At 38.3% G+C, this 20,784-nt stretch overlaps 1 protein-coding gene across 1 annotated transcript in view; it reads right to left on the bottom strand.

Annotated features, from left to right (window-relative positions):
- Nucleotides 1–268: 268 nt before the first annotated feature.
- The window catches only part of Tmem65 (transmembrane protein 65), a 35,265-nt gene continuing 14,749 nt past the window's right edge, over nt 269–20,784 (bottom strand). Inside the window, exons 2-7 of the mRNA XM_005354575.3 lie at nt 12,486–12,530; nt 9,378–9,445; nt 5,164–5,218; nt 4,454–4,496; nt 2,644–2,749; nt 269–886 (exon numbers count right to left, since the gene is read on the bottom strand). Coding sequence (XP_005354632.1) covers nt 785–886; nt 2,644–2,749; nt 4,454–4,496; nt 5,164–5,218; nt 9,378–9,445; nt 12,486–12,530 — 419 coding nt within the window. The 3' untranslated portion in view covers nt 269–784. The remainder of the gene's footprint in view (nt 887–2,643; nt 2,750–4,453; nt 4,497–5,163; nt 5,219–9,377; nt 9,446–12,485; nt 12,531–20,784) is intronic.

The raw sequence follows: 20,784 nt of genomic DNA, 5'->3' as shown, positions 1-20,784 counted from the left end.
AAGGCCGGGACACTTGTTAGCATGTATGGTGTGTGTAAAAGGAAGGCCGGGACACTTGTTAGCATGTATGGTGTGTGTAAAAGGAAGGCCGGGACACTTGTTAGCATGTATGGTATGTGTAAAAGGAAGGCCGGGACAGAGAGTCAATCTTTCCGACTGGCCTCTGGCCCTTAAGACAATGTGGTTCAAAATTAAAAAGAACCAGATATACTTAAAACACCTAAAGTCTGTATTCACTTTGAACAGATGCGAAAGCTTCAGAAATGAGTGAAAGTATATGATCGTTAATGTTTACTGTGAAACAACACAGAAGTGATGCCTCCAGGCAGGGAGTCAAAATTTAACTGATGTTAAACATCTTACATAATTTGGAGAAACCCTAGCTTTGAATTATAATCATCAAGGAAAAAAAAACATAAATAGGTATTTCCATGCATGTACATGTTATATAACAAATAAGCAAATCCCAAGTCAGTACAGTACAGTATCAATGACTAAAAGTTAAATAATATGTTGATACATAGAGAGAAGGAAAAGATAACATGTTGACTGCCATTGATGAAAAGCATCTCAACAATTTACATAAAATGATATACTAAATGGTTTTTAAAAAGATATCTTAAGAAGACCAAGCCACAATAAGTTAGTGTTTCCACAATACATGCTGAAGTACTTGATCCCGTATCTATGCACTGTCACTGTCCTCATCACTAAATGCCGTGACAGTATTTGTTAATGACTGAGGTACATTAGTTTACATCTTTTTATAGGGATTCTAAGATGATTAATTTGTCGTTTCCAGTTTTTCATCTTCTTCGCCTCCTCCAAAGAAAAACAAAGGGAACATTCCTAGAATGCAGCCAATAGTCACCCCAACAGCCTTGCCCTAAGGAAACAGAAGAGAGTACTTCTTAAAGTTACGTGTCCACAAAAGAGGTCCCCTTGCATAAACACTGACGACAACAGTCAATTGCCACACACTGAAACTGCCACCACAACTGTATTCCTGTCGATTATAGAAACCTAAGTACTAAACTACCAAACTCTCAACATGCCATTTTAAAGTTCAGAGGAATAAGGGAAAAACTTATCATGAACATGACATTAAAGAAATATCCAAGTAGAAAACATTATTTTAATAGTTTGTGTATTTTAATGTCAGAAGACCAGAACACAGGAGGGGGAACATACCGACTATTCCCAGTGTATTTGGATTTGATATCCTTGTATATAGTCCTTCAGTACTTAATCCCCTAAATGCTTAGCTATATGAAGATACAACCATTATAGAAACAAAGTTGCACTCTGTCTCGCTGGAAACCTACATTGTGAAAGTTTAAAATTCTCACTTCTATAAATGAGTCTAAACTTTGCATTTCTATGATGACTATAAAATTTAGATGCTTTAAAATTAAGTTTTCTTTTTAAATAAAAAAATCTGTTTATTTTCAAGACAGGGTTTCTCTGTGTAGCCCTAGCTGTAAGTTTTCTTTTAAAAAAATTATTTGTGTGCATTATATGTCTTTAAGAAGACATTGGATACCCTGGAACTGGAGTTACAGGCAGCTGTGAGCCCGGAGCGCTTGGATCCTTAAGAGGAGTATGCACTCCTAACATCTGAGCCATCTCTCCGGCTCTTCAATTAAGTTTTCTTCTTTCATACGATCATTCATTGAGATTCTGTTGTGTAATAAACTCTCGGTGCTGGGTAAATCCCGAGACAGGGACCAATCACACAGAGTTGGTCTCTCCTCCTGGAGCTCCACGTATGAAGACAGAGAGACAAAACAAGTCCCATCTGGCACTACAGAAGCTGTGCAAACTACATGACCTGCAGCAGGAAATGCGGAGGGAAATGTTCTGGATAGCGTCATGGAGTATTGGTAACAACTTTCAAGGAAGACATCAATGTTCTGACAACAGCGTATACAACACCCTTTCAATCTGTTACTACGGCAGTTTGTTGTTTGCTGCAGTGGTGGTGGTACATCCATGTCTTCTATTAATTGTTAAATCTGCCAATCTCATCATGTAACTATTTTAAAAGGTACTACAGTTTCAGAGATATAACAAGAAATTTGCTCTGTCCAGATACTAATAAAGCCAGTCCTCAATTCTTATTTTGATCTCATTATTTTGATCATTTATATTTCAACAGAGACGATTCATTTTGGCTCCCGATTGCCCTAGGTTGTGACCTCTGCTAAGAGACCCCCCAACTGCCTGCCAATTCTGTTAAAATGACTTTCACTATCACCCAGGGTGACCAAGGGTCCCCTCTTGCTCCCTTTAGAAATGCTGGAGCAGGGTGATGCTTGCCTCCATTAATATTTCAATCCACTGCTATTTGATCTTTCCTCCCCTACCGGTCCACAGAAAGGCTCAGGAATGAACACCAATGAACAACTTCAGTACAATGCGGATCAGCTCCATCACTGAATAATCAATGAAGAACAAAATCTTTGGATGTTCAAGTCCTTAATTAATCAAGCCGGAATACATGAAAATAAAGGGATATCACACTATTTTTCTGAGAATGTCCCAGGCCTGGCTAACTTTTCCTAGCAACTCCATTCAAATCAGTTACAGTCTAGAACTGCCACGCTAACCACCGGATCCAGGCCCATGAGCCACATCACTTACCAGATGTGTGCTAACACGCGTCTGCCACATGTCAACTTGCTTTGGTGTGAGATCAGGAATTGATAGGCCTAACCTGGAAGCCAAGGCTTCAACATAACCTGCAAGGCTTCAAGAGAACAAAAGAATGAGGGAGTTTTAAGAGACATGCAAACATCTTCATACAGTAAAAACCCATCTCTCCAAAGAGAAGCGGGAGTTTCGCCCGTGCTTATCACTCCAGACAAAGCACAAAAATTTTACAGCTTCTATTTTTATTCTATATAGATAACCCAGTTCTAAGACACTTTCAAATTCACATTTAATACACAGTGACTCAGAGCATTTATTCCCTATCATTATCTTTAAGAGGCCAATCAAGGCATATAATTTTTATAAATAATTAAAATTGCTGCACTTACTTCAAACTCTAAGCAAATTACTTGAACATATGATTTAATCTGGTAACTACGATCAGAAAGTAACAATTTTTAAAATTCACCAGACTAATAATGCACTTAAGAATGACAGCCTAGAACTTTTAGCCTAATGGGGGAGTCTAAGTTACCACCACTGTTGGGTATAATTTTGTTCTGAGTACTGTCAGAAGAAAACAGCTTGCAAGTTACATACACTGACAACCAGAAGATACATTCCAGCTTCAGATATCAAGTGTTTTGAAAGTATGCATCAAAGAACACATAAAATGTGATATTTGTGAGAGACACTGAAAATAGAAGAGAGGAACCAGTTCTCAAACGTAAAAGCGCTTATAAAAATGTTCACACCCGATCTAAAGCTAAGTGGCTTTAAAATCTATTAGTTGGTTCTAATACAACAGAAAGCTATACAGAAGTGGCAATATTGTCAATATTAAGCTTGAAGTTTGAAAATGGAATATCAAGGACACTGCATCAAGATAAGATTTATGTCAAAAATTCTTAAAATATAAAATCCCAATCATGGCCCTAATGAAAAAAAAAAAACTTAAAATTAGCTTTGGCCCCAAACTCAAGTATAGATGCCTAATATTGAGGGACAGATCACCTATAAAATTGCCACTGCCTACTGTGAGCCAAAATAGAATCCTACTAGATCCAAACCCAAATCTCAAAATATACCACGTGAGTAGCCAAGAAAGGAAAACAGTGTCAATGACAGAGCAAGAGAGAGATGTTTGTGCTAATATTTAATGCCAACTTCTCAGCTTTCCCAAGCCCAGGAAGCAGCCCAGGCCATCTGGCACCTGGAAGAAAGTGAGAAATAGGGCTTTTCGGAGCAGCCATCCTCCGCTGTGTCATCATCCCTGCCAGATGAAAGGGAAAAATGGCCAGGTAAACATAAAGCTTCGGAGACTGAGGTACGGCTCGTTGGTAGGGCACATCCTTAGCATGAATAAAACCCTATGATCAACCCCTTAACATCAGTGGGAGAGAGGGAGGGAGGGAGGGAGGGAGAAGAAAGGGAGAGAGGGGAACTGTTGGACATTATTTCCTTTTTGGGTCACTATCCTCTAATTTGTTTATCTTTAAGATTTTACAAGTATAAGGAAGTGGGAGGATGAGAGGTTTACTTTTAATTCTCTGTTCCATCCTGCTTATATTTTTGACGTGGTTCTATCCATTCTCAGAACCACTAATCCAGTTTGACTCATTGTCAACAACTATATTTGATCTCCACCACATATTTAGTATTGCTGTTTTAGAAATATTAAACTTAAATGTCTAGTTTTAGAACCCAAAGGAAAACAATTATCCTTTTAAAGGGCTTATTAATTAGAGGAGAATGAAGACAAGAACATGTAGCTGCAGGAACAAATTATGAACGGACTTACCCAAGTCCAGCTAAATCTGAAACAAGATTTCCCAAAGCAGCAGCTGGAAATTTGAAAAAACACACAATGAATCGTCAAAACAAAGCCGGCAGAGGTCACAGTATTACATCACGTGAGGAACACTGAGCTCTGGCTGCCAGAGTCACCGTATTTCTCTGCTGTAACAACTCTGTTAGAAGCAGCACAGGGATAGCTCTAGGTGCCAAGAGATTAAAAGAGAGCATGATCCTAAAATTAGAATATCCTACCTCAACTAATAGAGTGTCTGCGGAGCACAGGAGAAATCTTCTATTTTTACTATTTTTAAAATTTCATAGTTGTGTCTTTAGTGTGGTATTTGTTTCGGGCAATTTAGATATTGGAATCTCAGGAGCATAGCTGCATAAGCAACTCCAAATGCAAGAAAGTAAAGGAAGGAAAACACTTCATGTTCAATGGTAAGATTGAATTCTGAGAAAAACTTGCCTTCACACAGACAATTCAGCGGAGCAGTGTTAGCCACTACCTAACACAAACTAGTTACAATTGTCAGGAGACACCTGCTATCTACAGAAAACTGGGACCAGAAGGTTAGGATCAGAGATATCTAAACAAATCAACACCTCGGTGAGCAAATGCATCTCAAATGAATTGACTTCTAAACCTAACTTACTGACGTTTCTAAACAACATGTAGATGACAGAATTTTAACATTTGTTATTATTATATACCTGCCATTGTTGAAATTCCCAAAATAATTCCAATAGACAATTCGATCTGGGTTCCCTGAAAAGTAATTGGAAAAGAAGTTAAAGCTGGCATGGCTATCAAAGAATATCAATGTGCTAATAAAAAACAGACTATGTAGTAATATCCACATGCTGTTGTAACATAATTACACACAAAAATACCCATAAATGTGCACAACATATGAGGTGATTCACTTAATTCTAATATATATATACACATTCACGAAGAAATAACCACTAACATTTCATCCATTAAATTGATCCTCCCTCAAAATGAATAGCAACACATGCAATAGTCAATTCTTCACTAAGAATCTAATTTCTACATTCTTAATTCTACTTTTCTATCACAGAGAAATATGCTTTAAGACCCCTTAAACAAAAAGACTGACACATAGATGCTAAATTCTGAACTATATTGTGCTGTAATTTACTCTATCAAGATTTGAAAGACTGAATGATCTTCTAAGAAAAGTGCCATTAGTAAGATTTTCCTCACAGCCCCTAGTTCCCTAACCATTGGGCAGTCCCGCCAGGATTCCCGTGTTCAAGTTGAACAACACTTAGTCCGACACCTGCAGGAAGAATGAGGCCCAGAGCATCCCACTGGATTGATTTATTACAGGGAGCCAAAGGGTCCCACATTTATCCTTCCCCTTGGGGAAAGAAGGGAGCTCACGTTTCCAGCCCACTCTACGGATGTGGAGCTGAAGTGGCAGGATGCAGGGACTCCCCTGGGCTGTCTGTCACACAGAGGAGGAGGCCCTAAGTCTACTTTGCTAATTCAGCTCCAATCCTTCACGAAGGTAAACTTAGTTTTTCAAGAGCTCCCTAGAAGACTAGCATTGAAAAGAAAAAAAAAAGAAAAGAAAAAAAAGAAAAAGAAAAAGAAATTCAACTCTTAACACTAAGGAAAACAAGAGTATCTAACGTGCTACATAAATGTCCCACTGCTCGGTCTGTAAGACACTTTCCTCAATTCTCCTGTCCCTCTGCCTTCAGCTCTGCCCCTTGAAGATGTAACTCTTGTTGAATATGACCAAACAGCCTGATGCACCACTCTCTGAAGGAGCTAAAATAACAGATTTCTGAGGAAGACGAAAGGGACGAGAAAGGACAGCCCAAACAGGAGAAATTAACAAAGATACAGATCTCTGTTATGTAAGTCCTTCTTACATAAATGCCAAGACGGCAGAGCACCCCACAGCAGTGCTGTGCACAGGCCACACAGTAAACAGTAATGTGACAGCAATGAATCATTGTCAATGACCCAAGAAGAACCTCTTTTAAAATATGCATCGGAAAAACTATTTGTGTGAGCTGAAGATGTAGCTCTCTGGATAGAGGGTACCCGCTAGCATGCGCAGGTTCTGAGCTGGAGCCCCATCACCGCCCACACAGAGAAGGAAGTATCTGTATGCTTTATCATTTGGTAAAATTTGGGGTGCTTAAAGGTTCTTCTAAGAGCATAAATTCAAAGACAATCCCACACTTCTTTACTTTCCTCTGTATTTAAAAATATTGTTTTAATAGATGAGATGGGAATTACAAATAAATCTAACACTTCATTTATCACTTTAATTACACTTACGATTTATCTATTCTAAAACTTTCTATCTTAAGTGAATTGTAAAAAAAAAAGCAATTCCCCAAATGACTAAAATATAAATTATAAAAAGCAATTTAGTAATATAAAATTAAACTATATAACCTAAGGCTGAGTATTACTTGCCCTATTATAACTGATTATATAGAAACTCGTTCTCATGATCACCAAGTAGCAGCCAGGAGTGTACATCTAAAAGGAAGGGGGAAGTAAGTTTATAGCACGACAGGGCAAAAGACTCAACTTTGCCCTGTCTGAAAAGCTCACACCGGCTCCACAATGTGAAAAGATCATCTGTGTTTTAAAACATGGAAAAGAGTGAAGACAAGCAGGAAAAAACACATTGCTAGGGCAGTCAAGACTACTTGTTCCCTTCGCAGAGATTCTGCCATTGTATTATTTATCTATTCTAATGTCTGGGGTCAAATAAAAAATGGAAAGAGGTCATCTCTCTGAAATAGCCTTCAACTACAGGAACAGTCAGAACCATCACTCTTCATCTGGTGTTGAAGTCAGTGATTTAAAATATCTATTCTGTAAAAACTTTATCCAAGGGAGTGCATCCTGAAGATGGATTTCAGTGTACACAAGTTATTGGTAATTTGGAGCTAAGATCTCAGGTCTGGAAGAACACTCTGAGTACTAAGGATGAGGCACAGGCCTGCAGGACACAACATGACAAAGCGGAGGTGTCTGGAGTCTCTGACGTGCTCTGCTGGGTTTGGTCCAGTCCCATCGATGCTCTGTCTGCACACAGACATCCACTCTGTGGCATTTTATAGCACGACCGGTCTGATTAGAGCTCTCGGAAGCTATTAGCGTCCATACGCCTCCCTCTCTTGACTGTACCCAAAGTGAACCACTCCACAACTGCCAACAACAAGGGCAGTTTTCAGCACCTGTGTCTTTAAGCTGTGTCTTATTAAGGAAGTTTGCTAAAATGGCGGCTCGAGCACACTAAAAGGTTGAGAGAAATAATGGGAGCATGAAATATTTAGCGCAGCAGTGCTTTCCATCAGACAGCCTGTGCAGGGCACACAGTCAACTAAGGTTTAGAAACAGCATAAAGGAGCTTTTATTACAAGTAGGTATGCTTTCATTAATAACAGTAATTTAGCCAACTCAGTGTGAGTTGGGTTTTAATTACTTAAATACTCTTCGGACTTTTTTTTATATACTCAGATCACTTTTATTCTTATATGTATACTAGGAAAGCATCATAATCCTAAAAAATGGATTATTCTAGAATTACATTTTAGGGACACTCACTTAATGTGCATCATCCTTGAGAAGTCTGGACTTGTCACAGCATGCGAACAAAAAAACCCTACAGAGGTGCTTGTGACCCCAAGCTGTACACAGGCCAGAGTCACACTGCTGACAGTGGCCCCTGAACCCCTCTTAAATCAGGGAGTAGCTGGACCCTCTTCATCTGGATGTAAGGCTAGACAGGCCCTGCAGCAACCAAGCCATCTCAAATGAACTGACTTTAGAGACTCTAAAAAACACCTGCCTTCTATCAAATGACTATGTAAATTACTTTTTAAAATCTCTATTTTATACCTAAATCTACTTACATTCATTCATAGTACAGATAAATTCTAAAACCCCCAAAGTAAACGCTTCCATCTCCCTCCCTTCCCACCATCCCCTACCTCTCTCCCTCCACCTTTCTGAGTAGTTTCTTCAACAAGTTAATAGAAAAATTTTAAAGTGAGGTAGATTCTAATTCAGAGAAGCATTTTCTCTTTCAAATGAATCTAAATATATATATAAATAAATATATACATACATACATACACCCTTTGGACTCTCAAACTGGTACCCAGAAAAAAATAAGTAATTATACTTTTTCCTCTTTCAAAGATTTAGGTAACCTTCAGTCTATTTACTGCTGATATCCAAGAAAGATGACCGCATAAAGCATTCTAAAGGCATGTTTAAAAGTTAGTAATTACCTTGACTGAACTATGAGAAAATCATTTTTTATATAAAACAGTAAATAAACTCTGGGAAAGTCTTATAATAGCTGTGTTTTAATCACTAATTTGTTGGGGAAGTGTCCCAAATATTGGTGTCCACTAAAAGAGATGTCATTAATATAAGAAAGGCAAACCAGGCATTCCTGAGATTGCAATGGTCACAGCAGAGGCAAACTCTTTAAAATACTACATAATACAGCAAAGGCAGAGGATGTTGTTAAATGAATCTTAAGGCATCGTTGGGTTAAATGTTGAGACCAAAGCCTTGTCTATGCCCCAAAACACCTACCAACATATTCTAGAATGAGAAAATTGAACAAGGAACTAATCAAAACTATATGTGATAACAAGTACCAGTATAACTAAAGAAACCAGAGATTTTTACATACGTTTGCTCCTTAATAAAAAATGTTAGAACAGAATTATATACAACATAAGCAATTGTCTACATGCTTTGCTAAAAGTTCTATGATTAATACATGATACTTTAAAAATTGAACTTGTTCACCATTAATTAACTTAATCAATATAATATATAAATTATTAGGAATATGTAAAACACACTAATTTCTTTATTAACTCAAAACAGAAGTGGTGAGAAGACTTACTGCAACAATCATAATTGCATTATCCAAAAAGCCAAACCCTATGAAAGGTATCGCATTGTGGAAGAATACTGAAAAACATCAAAACACAGAAAAATATATTTTAAAATTTTGATAACTTTTAGAATGACCAAAACAGGCTGTGTAATTAAAGCTTCTAGGCAGATTTAATATCAATCACAGATCCTGCTGCTGCTATCACTTTACTTACAGAAGCTAAACTGGGAGACAAAACATAAACATGTAACACAGAAGAACAATTCAGGCCTTTATGTTTTCTTACCAGCAATGTATATACATACAGTTCATGGACAGTAAATTCTTAGCACTTGATGGCCCCACTTAGCCTGACTCACATCAGCCTACTTCTATCTGTGTCTATCACAACAGTCCTAATCTCTGTTTCTATAATAATCATTTTTAAAATGTCCATATTCAAATTCCAGGGAAGTTATTTGACTGCTTTTACTTCCTAGTCAACTTGTTTGCTGTTTGTTTGTTTGTTTGTTTTCGAGACAGGGTTTCGCTGTGTAGCTTTGGAGTTTGTTCTGGAACTCGCTCTGTAAGTCAGGCTGGTCTCAAACTCACAGAGATCCGGCTGCCTCTGCCTCCCCACCACCTGGCTCCTAGTCAACATTTTAAAGCAATTTTAGGAAATGGCGACTACCTTCACCTGACACCTGTGGACAGGTAGTCCTTAGCATCTCGGAACCCACCAGGATTCCAGAAATCTGACCAAAGACATCTCTCACCTCATCCATCTGGCACATAACCTGAAACCTGGATTATTAAAAGTCAAAGCAGGAAAACTGTGGGTTTGCTTTTTATAATCTAGCTTCATTTTTCTAATTTGTATCCTCAGCATACTGTACAATGCTGAGTACAGAACAGATGCTCAAAAGGAATTAAGTTGAGGATACTAACCTGGAAAAGAAGCTAATTCTATATTTAGACTAGCGGAGGCATACTGTGAAACAGATTAAGGCTGGGAACAGGAAAAAACTATTTTATTTGATCATTACAACTTCTAAGGCATAGCCAACATCAGCTCAACTGACAACTTCCTCAACAAACTGAGGAATCAAGGAAACTGAGAAAAAAAATTGATTTTTATACTATATTTAAAAACAGTCCTCCGTTAAGACGGTTATATTTGTTAGTCACTTCAGATTATTTTTCTTTTGATGTAATTAAATATACACTGTAACTGAAATATAATCCAGAAGTTATAAAAATATGATATTCTATGGTATGACTTCTGTACCATCGGGGGAAACTAGTAGGCAGTAATTCAAAAAAATTAACACTTCAATCCACAACTTCTATCAAAGAAATACCATCTTCAGCATAATAATAGGCACCATCGTGCGTAGATTATTACATATATTGATACTGTACACAGCATGCAACAGATATAACCAGTTATTTCAGGTCTCTGCGTGTCGCAGTAACAATGCTCATAACAAAGAGCGGAATATCCCATTGTGATTGCTACTATGAAAATTATCAAGATGGTAAAAGCCAAACATCATACTCATGAGATGGGACTCAACTCTAGACCTCAGCCTTCTTTCTCTGACTTTCCACCTACGTCCGTTGGGTGCCTACTGACATTCAACTTGTTACAGTAAGCAGCTTCCAAACCACACACACAACCCTACCTTCCAGCTACAACATAAACTTAATGGGCAAAAAAGTACGCTGGAAATTTTGAAGTCACCCAAAGAAGCCCACACAGTGAAGGGAAACCTGTCTGGGTGTTCCTAGACACAGCCCTCTCCGTGGTTTCTGAAACACATATATGGCAAACAACCAAGAAATCAGCTGAGATTACTTAGTATTTGAACAATACGATGACATGTCTAAAATTAGCCAGTTATAAATGCCTTAAAATAAGGTGCAAATGGCATTAAGATTGCACTAAGAGCTTATCCTGGTAGAAGCTGGTCAGTGAAGCTAAGGCATACTGCCATACTAATCAACTAATGAACTATGGAATAGGTTTTTATGTGTAATATATTAATCCATTTGCCATATAAATAAAAAACTACTTTTAATTTAAAGGAGGAAAATAAAATTTCTCAAAAAAAAATTATGCACTGGGCACCCTGCTGGGAACTCAAGAGACAAAGCCATGAAACTTGGTTTCCACATCTCAGAGGATTTAGACATAGAAACCTAACCACATACACAGTTAATTTCAACATCACCTACAAAAATATGATAATAATACTGTATGCAGTATCAGTACCGGGTTAGGAATCTGGGCTGGGAGAATCAGGAATAATTACCTGGGAAGGGAGATCTTAAAAAATTCTTAAATTGTTTTGGTGTTTGAGGAAAAGATACTAATTCCTAACATAAATTACATTCTACCTATGAGAGAAAAAAAAAGGAACGATCATTAGTTTTTTTCCTAGTCATTTGAATTTGCCTTCCAGTGAAGAATGCTCTCCTACTAATTTGCTATTTCTTCAATTCCCTTTGGCAAACACTATTCTATAGCTAAGCAGCTGTTAGCAAATCACATTTAATATTTAATTGCCTACTTAATTACCGCCTACTCAGATTCACCACCACACTTTAAATGATTCTTCCACTGTCTTCTAATAAGACCCTAAATTGTTTTACATCACTCCCATGTTAACCCGCAATACTCATTCTTATCATGACAGGAAAGAAAGACGGTAGAGCTCCACAGTGAGGTTTCTTCCTCCTCAAATGAACTCACTTACTTTCTTACAGCTACAAACACTACCCAAAAACACTTTCTGCATCAGTTAGCCTGAATCTAAAATTAAGTTCTGCAGTAATCTAATTTAAATTTGGCCTAGGAAGTAAACATAATACACATTTTCCTGCAAATTAAGAAAAGTTCTAGCAAATTTCCTCTTATTACTAGATGACAACAACATTTAAAAATATTAATTATCCCATAATATTATGATATATCTTCAACAAGGTTTAGAAAGTACTCCTATATGAAAAAAAACAGGACAATCCAATCTATCAGAGAGGTTTAATTTACTGGCTTTTGTGCCATTCTAAGAAACAGTTCCTTCAGGTTCAAAACAGAGATGCGTGTCAATTTAACAATTATAGAGCCATTACCATATCTCAGCTGTCCTGGAGTGGGTGGTTGAGCTTCCAATTTCTCTAAAGGAGAAGAAAAGGTATGGAGCAAGAGTTAGTTACTATTGTACAGCAACAGACTTAACAAAAAACAAAGATATATTTGAGTTAGTAGATCAAAATATCCACTTTAAAGAATATTGGTTTGGAGTGAACTACAGGAGTAGGTGCTAAGCAGTTTCAGCCACACGCCGTGGGTCACGCGCAGGGGTCACGAGCAGGGGCCACACACAGGGGCCACACGGTGTGAGTCACGCGCAGGCGCCACACGCAGGTGTCACACGCGGGGGGCTCTCTTTTATTTAGGTCATGGCATCACATGCAGGGAACCCGTTTGCATCTATTACAATAGAATCACATTCCAGATATAATAGTTGTCTTTAAATGGAAACTCTGGATGACTTAAATATATACAAACCAATATTGACAGCAGAAAAAAGACACTCTGATATATTTATATTAGTTGTTTATTTATTTAGAGACAGGCTCTTATTATACAATCCTAGTTGGCCTCTAATCCCCAGTCTTCCTGCCTCCATATTCCTAGTGCTGAAATACCAGCCCTGTGCTACCCACGACCACTTGGAAATTACATCTTAAGAATGTCATTACAACACTGGTTTTACTGGCTTGTACATGGTCCATTTAACAATACACTGAAATTTGAATTTTTTAAAACTATACCACTAGAATAAGTAGTCTATACAACTAAAGCAACCAAAAAGGTATAGTTGCTATTTAATATAACAAGTCATAATATATTATTTATAATGTATGGCAGGCACTTGATCTTTAGTCAAAAAGCCAAGAGGCAATATGTAATACATGAGAAAGTTTTTCCGAGTATTAACAAAAGTATCATGTCTCGTTACATTTAGAAGAATTTAGGTAAATCTAGGATAATAATTTAAATCAATTTAGAATTATTACAAAATGCAAATAAGCTGGTTCCTCAATCAGAACATCTCAGCATCTGTGAAAGTAGGAAAGGTCAACACTTTGCCTTCTCTTTCCTCCCCCAGCCAAGTAGAATGCGTTGGTAGCACAGAGGAGAACCTGTATAGGTTTGTTTCCCAGAGGGCTCCTAGGTTGAAAGTTCAGTTTGAGTGCAGCAAATTCAGAGGAGGGACTCTGGGAAGTGACTGGGTCGCTGGGGCTCTGGCTTCATCAACAGATTCATCCTTTACAGAGTCGTGAAACTGCGGCATTGTTGGGAGGTGCTGGAAAGTAGGGCGTGGGGTCCTAAGCGGAAGATACACCTGGAAAGATGCACCTTTGTGCCCAGCACCTTCCGTAACAAGGACGGTAATCCTCCATCTGAGCCTGCACTGCTGTAGAAACCCTACAACCTAACCAGAGTAAAGCAAATATTTCCACTTTAGAGTTCACATTTGCTTCAGTCCTAGGATACTCACACTACACACATACAAACACACACCACACCACACCACACAACAGACATTCATGTACACACACATGCACATACATACCACACACATACGTATCCACATACACATCACACACACACACACACCACACAACATATACACACCATACGCACACCACAGATACAGACACATACACACATATATATGATGTGGGAGTCCCCTCTGTATGCTGTGAATACCATTGGTTAATAAAGAATCTGTCTTGGGCCTGAGCAGAGCAGAAGAGAGGTAGGTAGAGAACACTAAACTGAATGCTGGAAGAAAGGAGGTGAAGTCAGAGACACCATGGAGCCCCGCTGGGAAGAGACATGCCAGAACCTTGCCAGAAAATCACAGCAACATATAATGCACAGATTAATAGAAATAAGTTAAATTAAGATGTAAGAGCTAGCCAATAAGAAGCTAGAGCTAATGGACCAAGCAGTTATTTAATTAATACAGTTTGTGTGTGGTTATCTCGAGTCTGGGCAGCCATGAACAAGCAAGCGGTCTCCTACAACACACATGCACACATATACCACACACACCACACACACACGAGTCTGGGGTCAGACCGATCATACTATGCCAACATTAGTGTCTTGGACATGTGGTCACTCAACATATGTAGAATATTTTCCCTTATTGGTAAGGCAGTTTTCTCTTCCTTGGCTTTATATAATGACACATGTTTTACAGAATTATACGTGTGACTTCTAGTATTTAAGATGACACTCATATTTCTAATATCACTTTTGCACTTGAAATCATTATTAATTGCTGAATCTATAAAGTGTCATGATCACCAAGAAAGTGGCTCGAGACCAACAAAAGAAAAGCAGTTGAGTAAAGCCCAGGTTTCTCAATTATTTTTGCTGTGTCTTTTATGAGATCACACTTTTCCCTAGTGAAGAAAAATCAATTTTATTTATGAAACCATCAAGCCCTTACCCTACTTGAAGAAACAATTTTCTGACAGGCAAATTCCCAAAACAATTTATTTCAATGGCAAAAGACTATATGCTCTACTACTGCTTTCAGAGACTAATAAGTCATATGAATATGTATTCACAGCAAAGTCATTAGTAAAATAAACTACACAAAAGCAAACACATATAAATATATAGTTATCCAGAGAAGAGAAAATAGCATTTGTTTATAGCTAATCTTCCTTTGTCAAAATGATTTTTACAACAAAATTCATTAATTTTTTTTTTTTTTGAGACAGGGTTTCCCTGGAACTAGCTCTTGTAGACCAGGCTGGTCTCGAACTCACAGAGATCCGCCTGCCTCCGCCTCCCAAGTGCTGGGATTAAAGGCCTGCGCCACCACCGCCCGGCAAAATTCATTAATTTTTTAATCTGGGATTTTCAGTCTGCTAACTTAGACAAATGTACAGCAGATCAATTCCTTATTGGATATTTAACTAGTTGTTGGTGTTTTTAACTTAGGATTTATACCTAAATCTTCCGTGTTCTTCAGAAAAGTCATTTTAAGTGATGCTCCCTTGTGGTGTTATTGAATCCAAAATAAAAGCAAGACATAAATTTAAAGACAGTTCTAAAGCTATAAAATGTCTCCAGGAAAAGTATGCCCGCTGAACCCCACCATGCTGCTTTCCCACCGTTTCTTGGGAAGGAGGCCTCACTTCCCTGACAAGGCTCACTGAAACCGGTGGTCCTCCAGCCTCAGACACTCAAGGGTCGCAGCTACAGATGCACACTGAACCCAGTTTGCATTTTAGGTCAAACTTGATGAAAATTATTTTATTGTTCTGAGATTTAGATAAAATGTCAGTAAGAAAGCAATTTTAAAACTTTCAAGCTCCAGAGCTGGAGAGATGGCTCAGGGGTTAAGAGCAGTAACTGCTCTTCCAGAGGTCCTGAGTTCAATTCCCAGCAACCACATAGTGGCTCACAACCATCTGAAATGAGATCTGGTGCTCTCTTCTGGCTGTAGGCATACAAGCAAGCAGAACACTGTGTACATAATAAATAAATAAATCTGTTTTAAAAAATTTTTCAAGCTCCAACTGTCAATTTCCTTTAAATGATAAGACTCTAGACAAGAATAACAATAAACCTGAATTTACTGTAAGATTTAACCTATATCTCTTCTTTATCATATTTTCCTTTAAAGATAATTTTATCAATATTAATAAAATTTTATGGAATTTTTAGAATAAGCTATGCTTGTTGGTATATTTCTTTTCTAATTGTTCTGAAGACATATTTTCGAATCAAAAGACTGTAATAAGAAATATGAGTGAGAGAGCTACAATTTCCATGTTTTAGTTTCCACCATTGAGTTATAAAATGTGTTTACAGCAACTGGCTCTGGAAAGCAGAAATGTAGTCCCACAGCATACAATAACCTTTAATATATTATTAAACAGAAACTATGATTTGTTTTTTTAATGCTGAACACTCAATAAATTAACCACACTTTATATCCTATAACTCTAAGCTTGAAACGACAGTTTGGAAACACCAAGTGTCTTAGTCCAACTCCATTTGCTATTGCGCTCACACCACAAGATAACTCTAAATATAGTGCTTTATTTCAGACTATTGCCGTAAGCATGGAAAAAAAATCAAGAAAAATATTTTTTTACGTCATTTTTAGTAAGTTTAAGTAGCAAAACAGCTTCCCTCTGCAAGGGCGGATAGCTTCTAGAGTCGGCGCCTGCCTTCTGAACGCTGGCCTCCTCCAGACCCACCCAGCATCTGCCCCAGGGAGGAGAGGGAGCAGCACAAATGAGTCCACTAAGGAACTCATGAGGGAGAACAAGTACAAAACTGTACTTTAAATAACACCCAGAGAGCTAAGATTCCAGGCATTATGAATATCTGTTTCGTTTTTAATGGGAACAAAAAATATGATGTGTATGATGAAATTCAATGTTGCGTTAAAGAGTACAAAATCCAAACGATGCTGCAGGCAAAATAATTTAGCTAGTTTTATTAGACAGCAAAGAGCCATGCACCAAAAAGGAATTTATAACACTACATAAACATGGCTAGGCAGCACACTTGCAAGAAACAAAAAAAAATGAACACTCTTTAGAAACAGCGAAGAACTCAATTGATTAGGAGAGTTTAGTTAATAGGGCCTTTTATATAAAGATTTCAAAATCATATTTTAAATACATGCCTTGGGTTAAACCCATCTGGTCCTGTAACCTTACTTAGCTATTAGAAGCGCTTATTGTGAGATACACATTTTATTAGCAAAGATACTCCTGCTCAGAGCTGAGCGGAACTATACACTCCCTAGATCTTCTGGAGAACCTGATGGGCAACGTAAGGCTGGACCGCACCCAGCTTACTAGTACCTAGGAGCTCCTGGGCCAGTGACAGACTGCACAGCTGAAACAGGCATACCCAGTGTGACAAGAAGGCTGCAGTGCTCAACTAGACACTAATTTACTGACCTATTAAACTCGGCCTTAAGTAATAATTACCACACTAAAGATACCATCATTTTATTTTCCTATCTTTCACTTCACAGTACCTGTCTTTTAAGAACCACACATACCACTGGTGTGCAGTTGCTTTTACATATGCAGCTGTGTATGTGCAACACTTACAAATGTCTTGACACAGGCTCCCCCGCTTTTATGCCTGTGAACAGCAGGAAACTATTAGTACATGCAATGCTTCTTTTTTACAGGTTAATTTGGTAAAGCAACAGTGTAACTCTTGGAAAAGTCAGATTCTGCTACTTTTACTTACTGTGAATATTTAGCTTTCTCTTTTTAAAATAACCATTTATCCATGTGTGCTACAAAAGAAAAACTTAAACTGAGCTAGAAAAATCTACCTATCGTAGAATACCACAAATAGTACATACTCTGTCTGTGAGTATGGTTGCGTAACTCCAAAGACATTCATTTTAAAATAAAACTGCTTAATATCGAGGAAAGAACAGAGATTTTTTTTCAGTTGGTTGCCACCCTTTTCTCTTTCCACCATCCCTAAAATAAGGGTTCTCCCACAGAAAATGAGTGACGGAAGGAATCTTGGAACTGAAGCTCGTGGTTCTCAGTGGGATGCTGCTTCGCTCTAGAAGCAAATTCAGGGCTGCTTAGAATATGACAAAAATGGGAAATGCTTTAGCAGCAGGGGTTTAAAACTGTTTAACAATACTGTAGAGTCTGCCACAGCTAAGAACTATCAGGTCTAAAGGCAAGAAGCATGGCCACCAGGAAATGTGGTCTATATTCTCTCTTTGATGATATGAAGATGCAGCCACAGGGATGGTGAGTTGATCATGTCAGAAAGCTGGTTCACAACCTAGATTCTAGATTTGAATTCCCTTTGATTTAATAAACCTCCAACAGAAAAATAAAGGGCAACTAAAAAAAAATAACAGCATGTAAATACATAGCACTATCATGACATTGGCTATGCATCAGTATTTCAAAGAGAAAGAAAGCTGCAATTAAATACCAGATCCTCTTCAAGTGGTTTTCCCTCTCTCCTAAGATAGAATTTCCCTCAGATATAATTTCAAACGCCTGTCATTTAAAAGAAAATAAGAAATCTGACGTACCTCACCACCACTCACCATGAAAAAGAAAGTAAAAAATCCATACGGCTCATCCTGATCACCAGATAAAAAGCTACATGGATGGAGGTTGGGGATCACACATCAGATGTGTTTCAAAACTATGTGGCCTCCAGTACGGGGTCAATCTCCATCTCTAACCCTGAACAGATCCACTGTCCTGAAACTGCACTGAACTAAAACTCTGAAGGGCTGATGCAAACGCCTGATGTGACAACGAACAGATGCCAAGTCCTGAACACATTGTCATAGGTGCACAATCGAGAGTCTGAAGTCTCTGCATTCCCAAAGATTCAACTGTGCTCTCCAGGTGTCACACACCTTTAACCCTAGCAGAGACAGGTGGATCTCTGTGAGTGCCAGGCCAACCTGGTCTACAGAGTGAATTCCAGGACAGGCTCCAAAGCTACAAAGAAACCCTGTGAGGAAAAAAAAAAAAAAAAAAGAGCTTTCAACCTTTCAATTGTGTTCTCCTGCTCTACTGCATACTGGTAGCTTTTGGAGGGAAACTCCCTTAATGTCTGCAAAGAGACGGAATAACTAGGGGCATAACTAGAGACTAAGTTTCCAATGCTGAGCACCATGTGTGCTCTCCTGTTAGTGCAGTTACCGTGGTGCTTAGTGCAGTTCCCACTCGGCAGCACGGTAACTGCTGGGGATGAGCACCAGCAGTCTGCTCTGGAACAGCCTTCCTTTAATGCCCACACTGGGAACAGCCTGCAGAATAACTCAAAACCAAAACTATTCTTCAAAAGATACCAGCGTTAAATGTGCATGCTTGCTGCTTACTTTCCTTTTACACTGCTTTAGAATTAGCAAAGTAGAACAGAGTAGATGATTTTACAGGTAAGGAACTAGTGTGCCAAATGTGAGTGCAAACGTACACACACAGGCTTGTGCCTCTGTATTCCTCTGAAGTTCCGGCAACTCGATTTTTGTCCTTGATAAATACTTTCTGAGTAGCATTTAATCCTTAGCCTTACAAAATTTCTTTAACCCATAAAAGCCATAAAAATCATTCAGATGCCTTTCATCCACTGGACTGCATTGCTGGGCATGGCTAAATGTTAACTCGTTAATACTGAATGTTAAATAGACTGTGGGTTGAAACTAGGATAGAGAATATCGATTTTAAACTATTTTCCCTGTGTGAACCTCAAACATAAACACAAATTCACACAATTCCACCACTACTATTATATGCAACTGTACAGATAGCAAATCAAAAACCAAGAACAAAACAGCCTTTCACTTCTGGCTTTTCCATGAACTTAGAACTTACATAAACTTTTAGACTATTCAAGAGCACATGTCTATATATGGGGGGGAGAGGGTGTGCATTGAGATAGGGTGTCGTTTCGTAGCCCAGGATGGCTTTGAACTAGTAAAGCTCTTGTCTCAGCCTCCTTGTGGAGCATTAAGAAACGAGGCTCTCTGGCTGTTATTTTCTCAGCTTCACAAACTCAATCCCTTCTTTAGTTAAGTGTGCAGTTATTACCTAATCATATCCACAGACCAGGGTTAGATAATGCAAACAATCTCATGACAGTCTAAAATATTAATGCAAAAGGAAAGTTTTTAAGCATTCTATTTTGAACAAGCAAGAAGTCCTGTCAATTAGATGCTTAGCTATTTGCAATAAACATCGGCCAAACAACACTGTCAGATTGTACTGTACCAAAACTATCAGTGGTCTCTGCTGATGATACCTCCTTCGCATGCTTCACAATGACCATCTCGGGTTTGGGAAATCTGCATGCTAAAAATATTCTAAAATTAGAATGCAGTCAAGCAATGGAGTCATTACAATGTGTGCACGAATAAAATATGTTAAGAATTTTTAAGTGCTATATGCTAGTATACAGGCAGTCCTTCCTATGCACAGTATTGTATAACTGAATGCAGTATTAAATGCTGCTGTTATAGCCAATGGGGGCTAGGTCTAGCTCCTAGCGGGCGAGGCTCTGGTGTGTCTTAGATACCCAACACTGAGTAACAATAATAACAACAATAATAATAATAGCCAGTAGAAAAAATTTAAATTGTTCTGTGACCTTAAAGAATTACTTCTCAACCCCCATCACCCAGGAGTACATGTCTATAACCCCAGCACTAAGGCCAGCCTGGACCACAGAGTCAAGTCCCAGGGCAGCCTGAGCTTAGTGAAACCCTTTCTTAAGACAGAAAAAGGAAAGGGTGAAGATGAGGCAGGTGTACCCGTGTGAAAGCCAGAGGACAGCTTCTGTCATGTGACACTATACCCAGGCATGATAACTTTATTA

Source organism: Microtus ochrogaster, chromosome 15, assembly GCF_000317375.1.
Source record: "Microtus ochrogaster isolate Prairie Vole_2 chromosome 15, MicOch1.0, whole genome shotgun sequence".
Classification (NCBI taxonomy): Eukaryota; Metazoa; Chordata; class Mammalia; order Rodentia; family Cricetidae; genus Microtus; species Microtus ochrogaster.
Note: the sequence above shows the minus strand (reverse complement) of the source record. Positions and strands in the feature narration are given on the sequence as shown.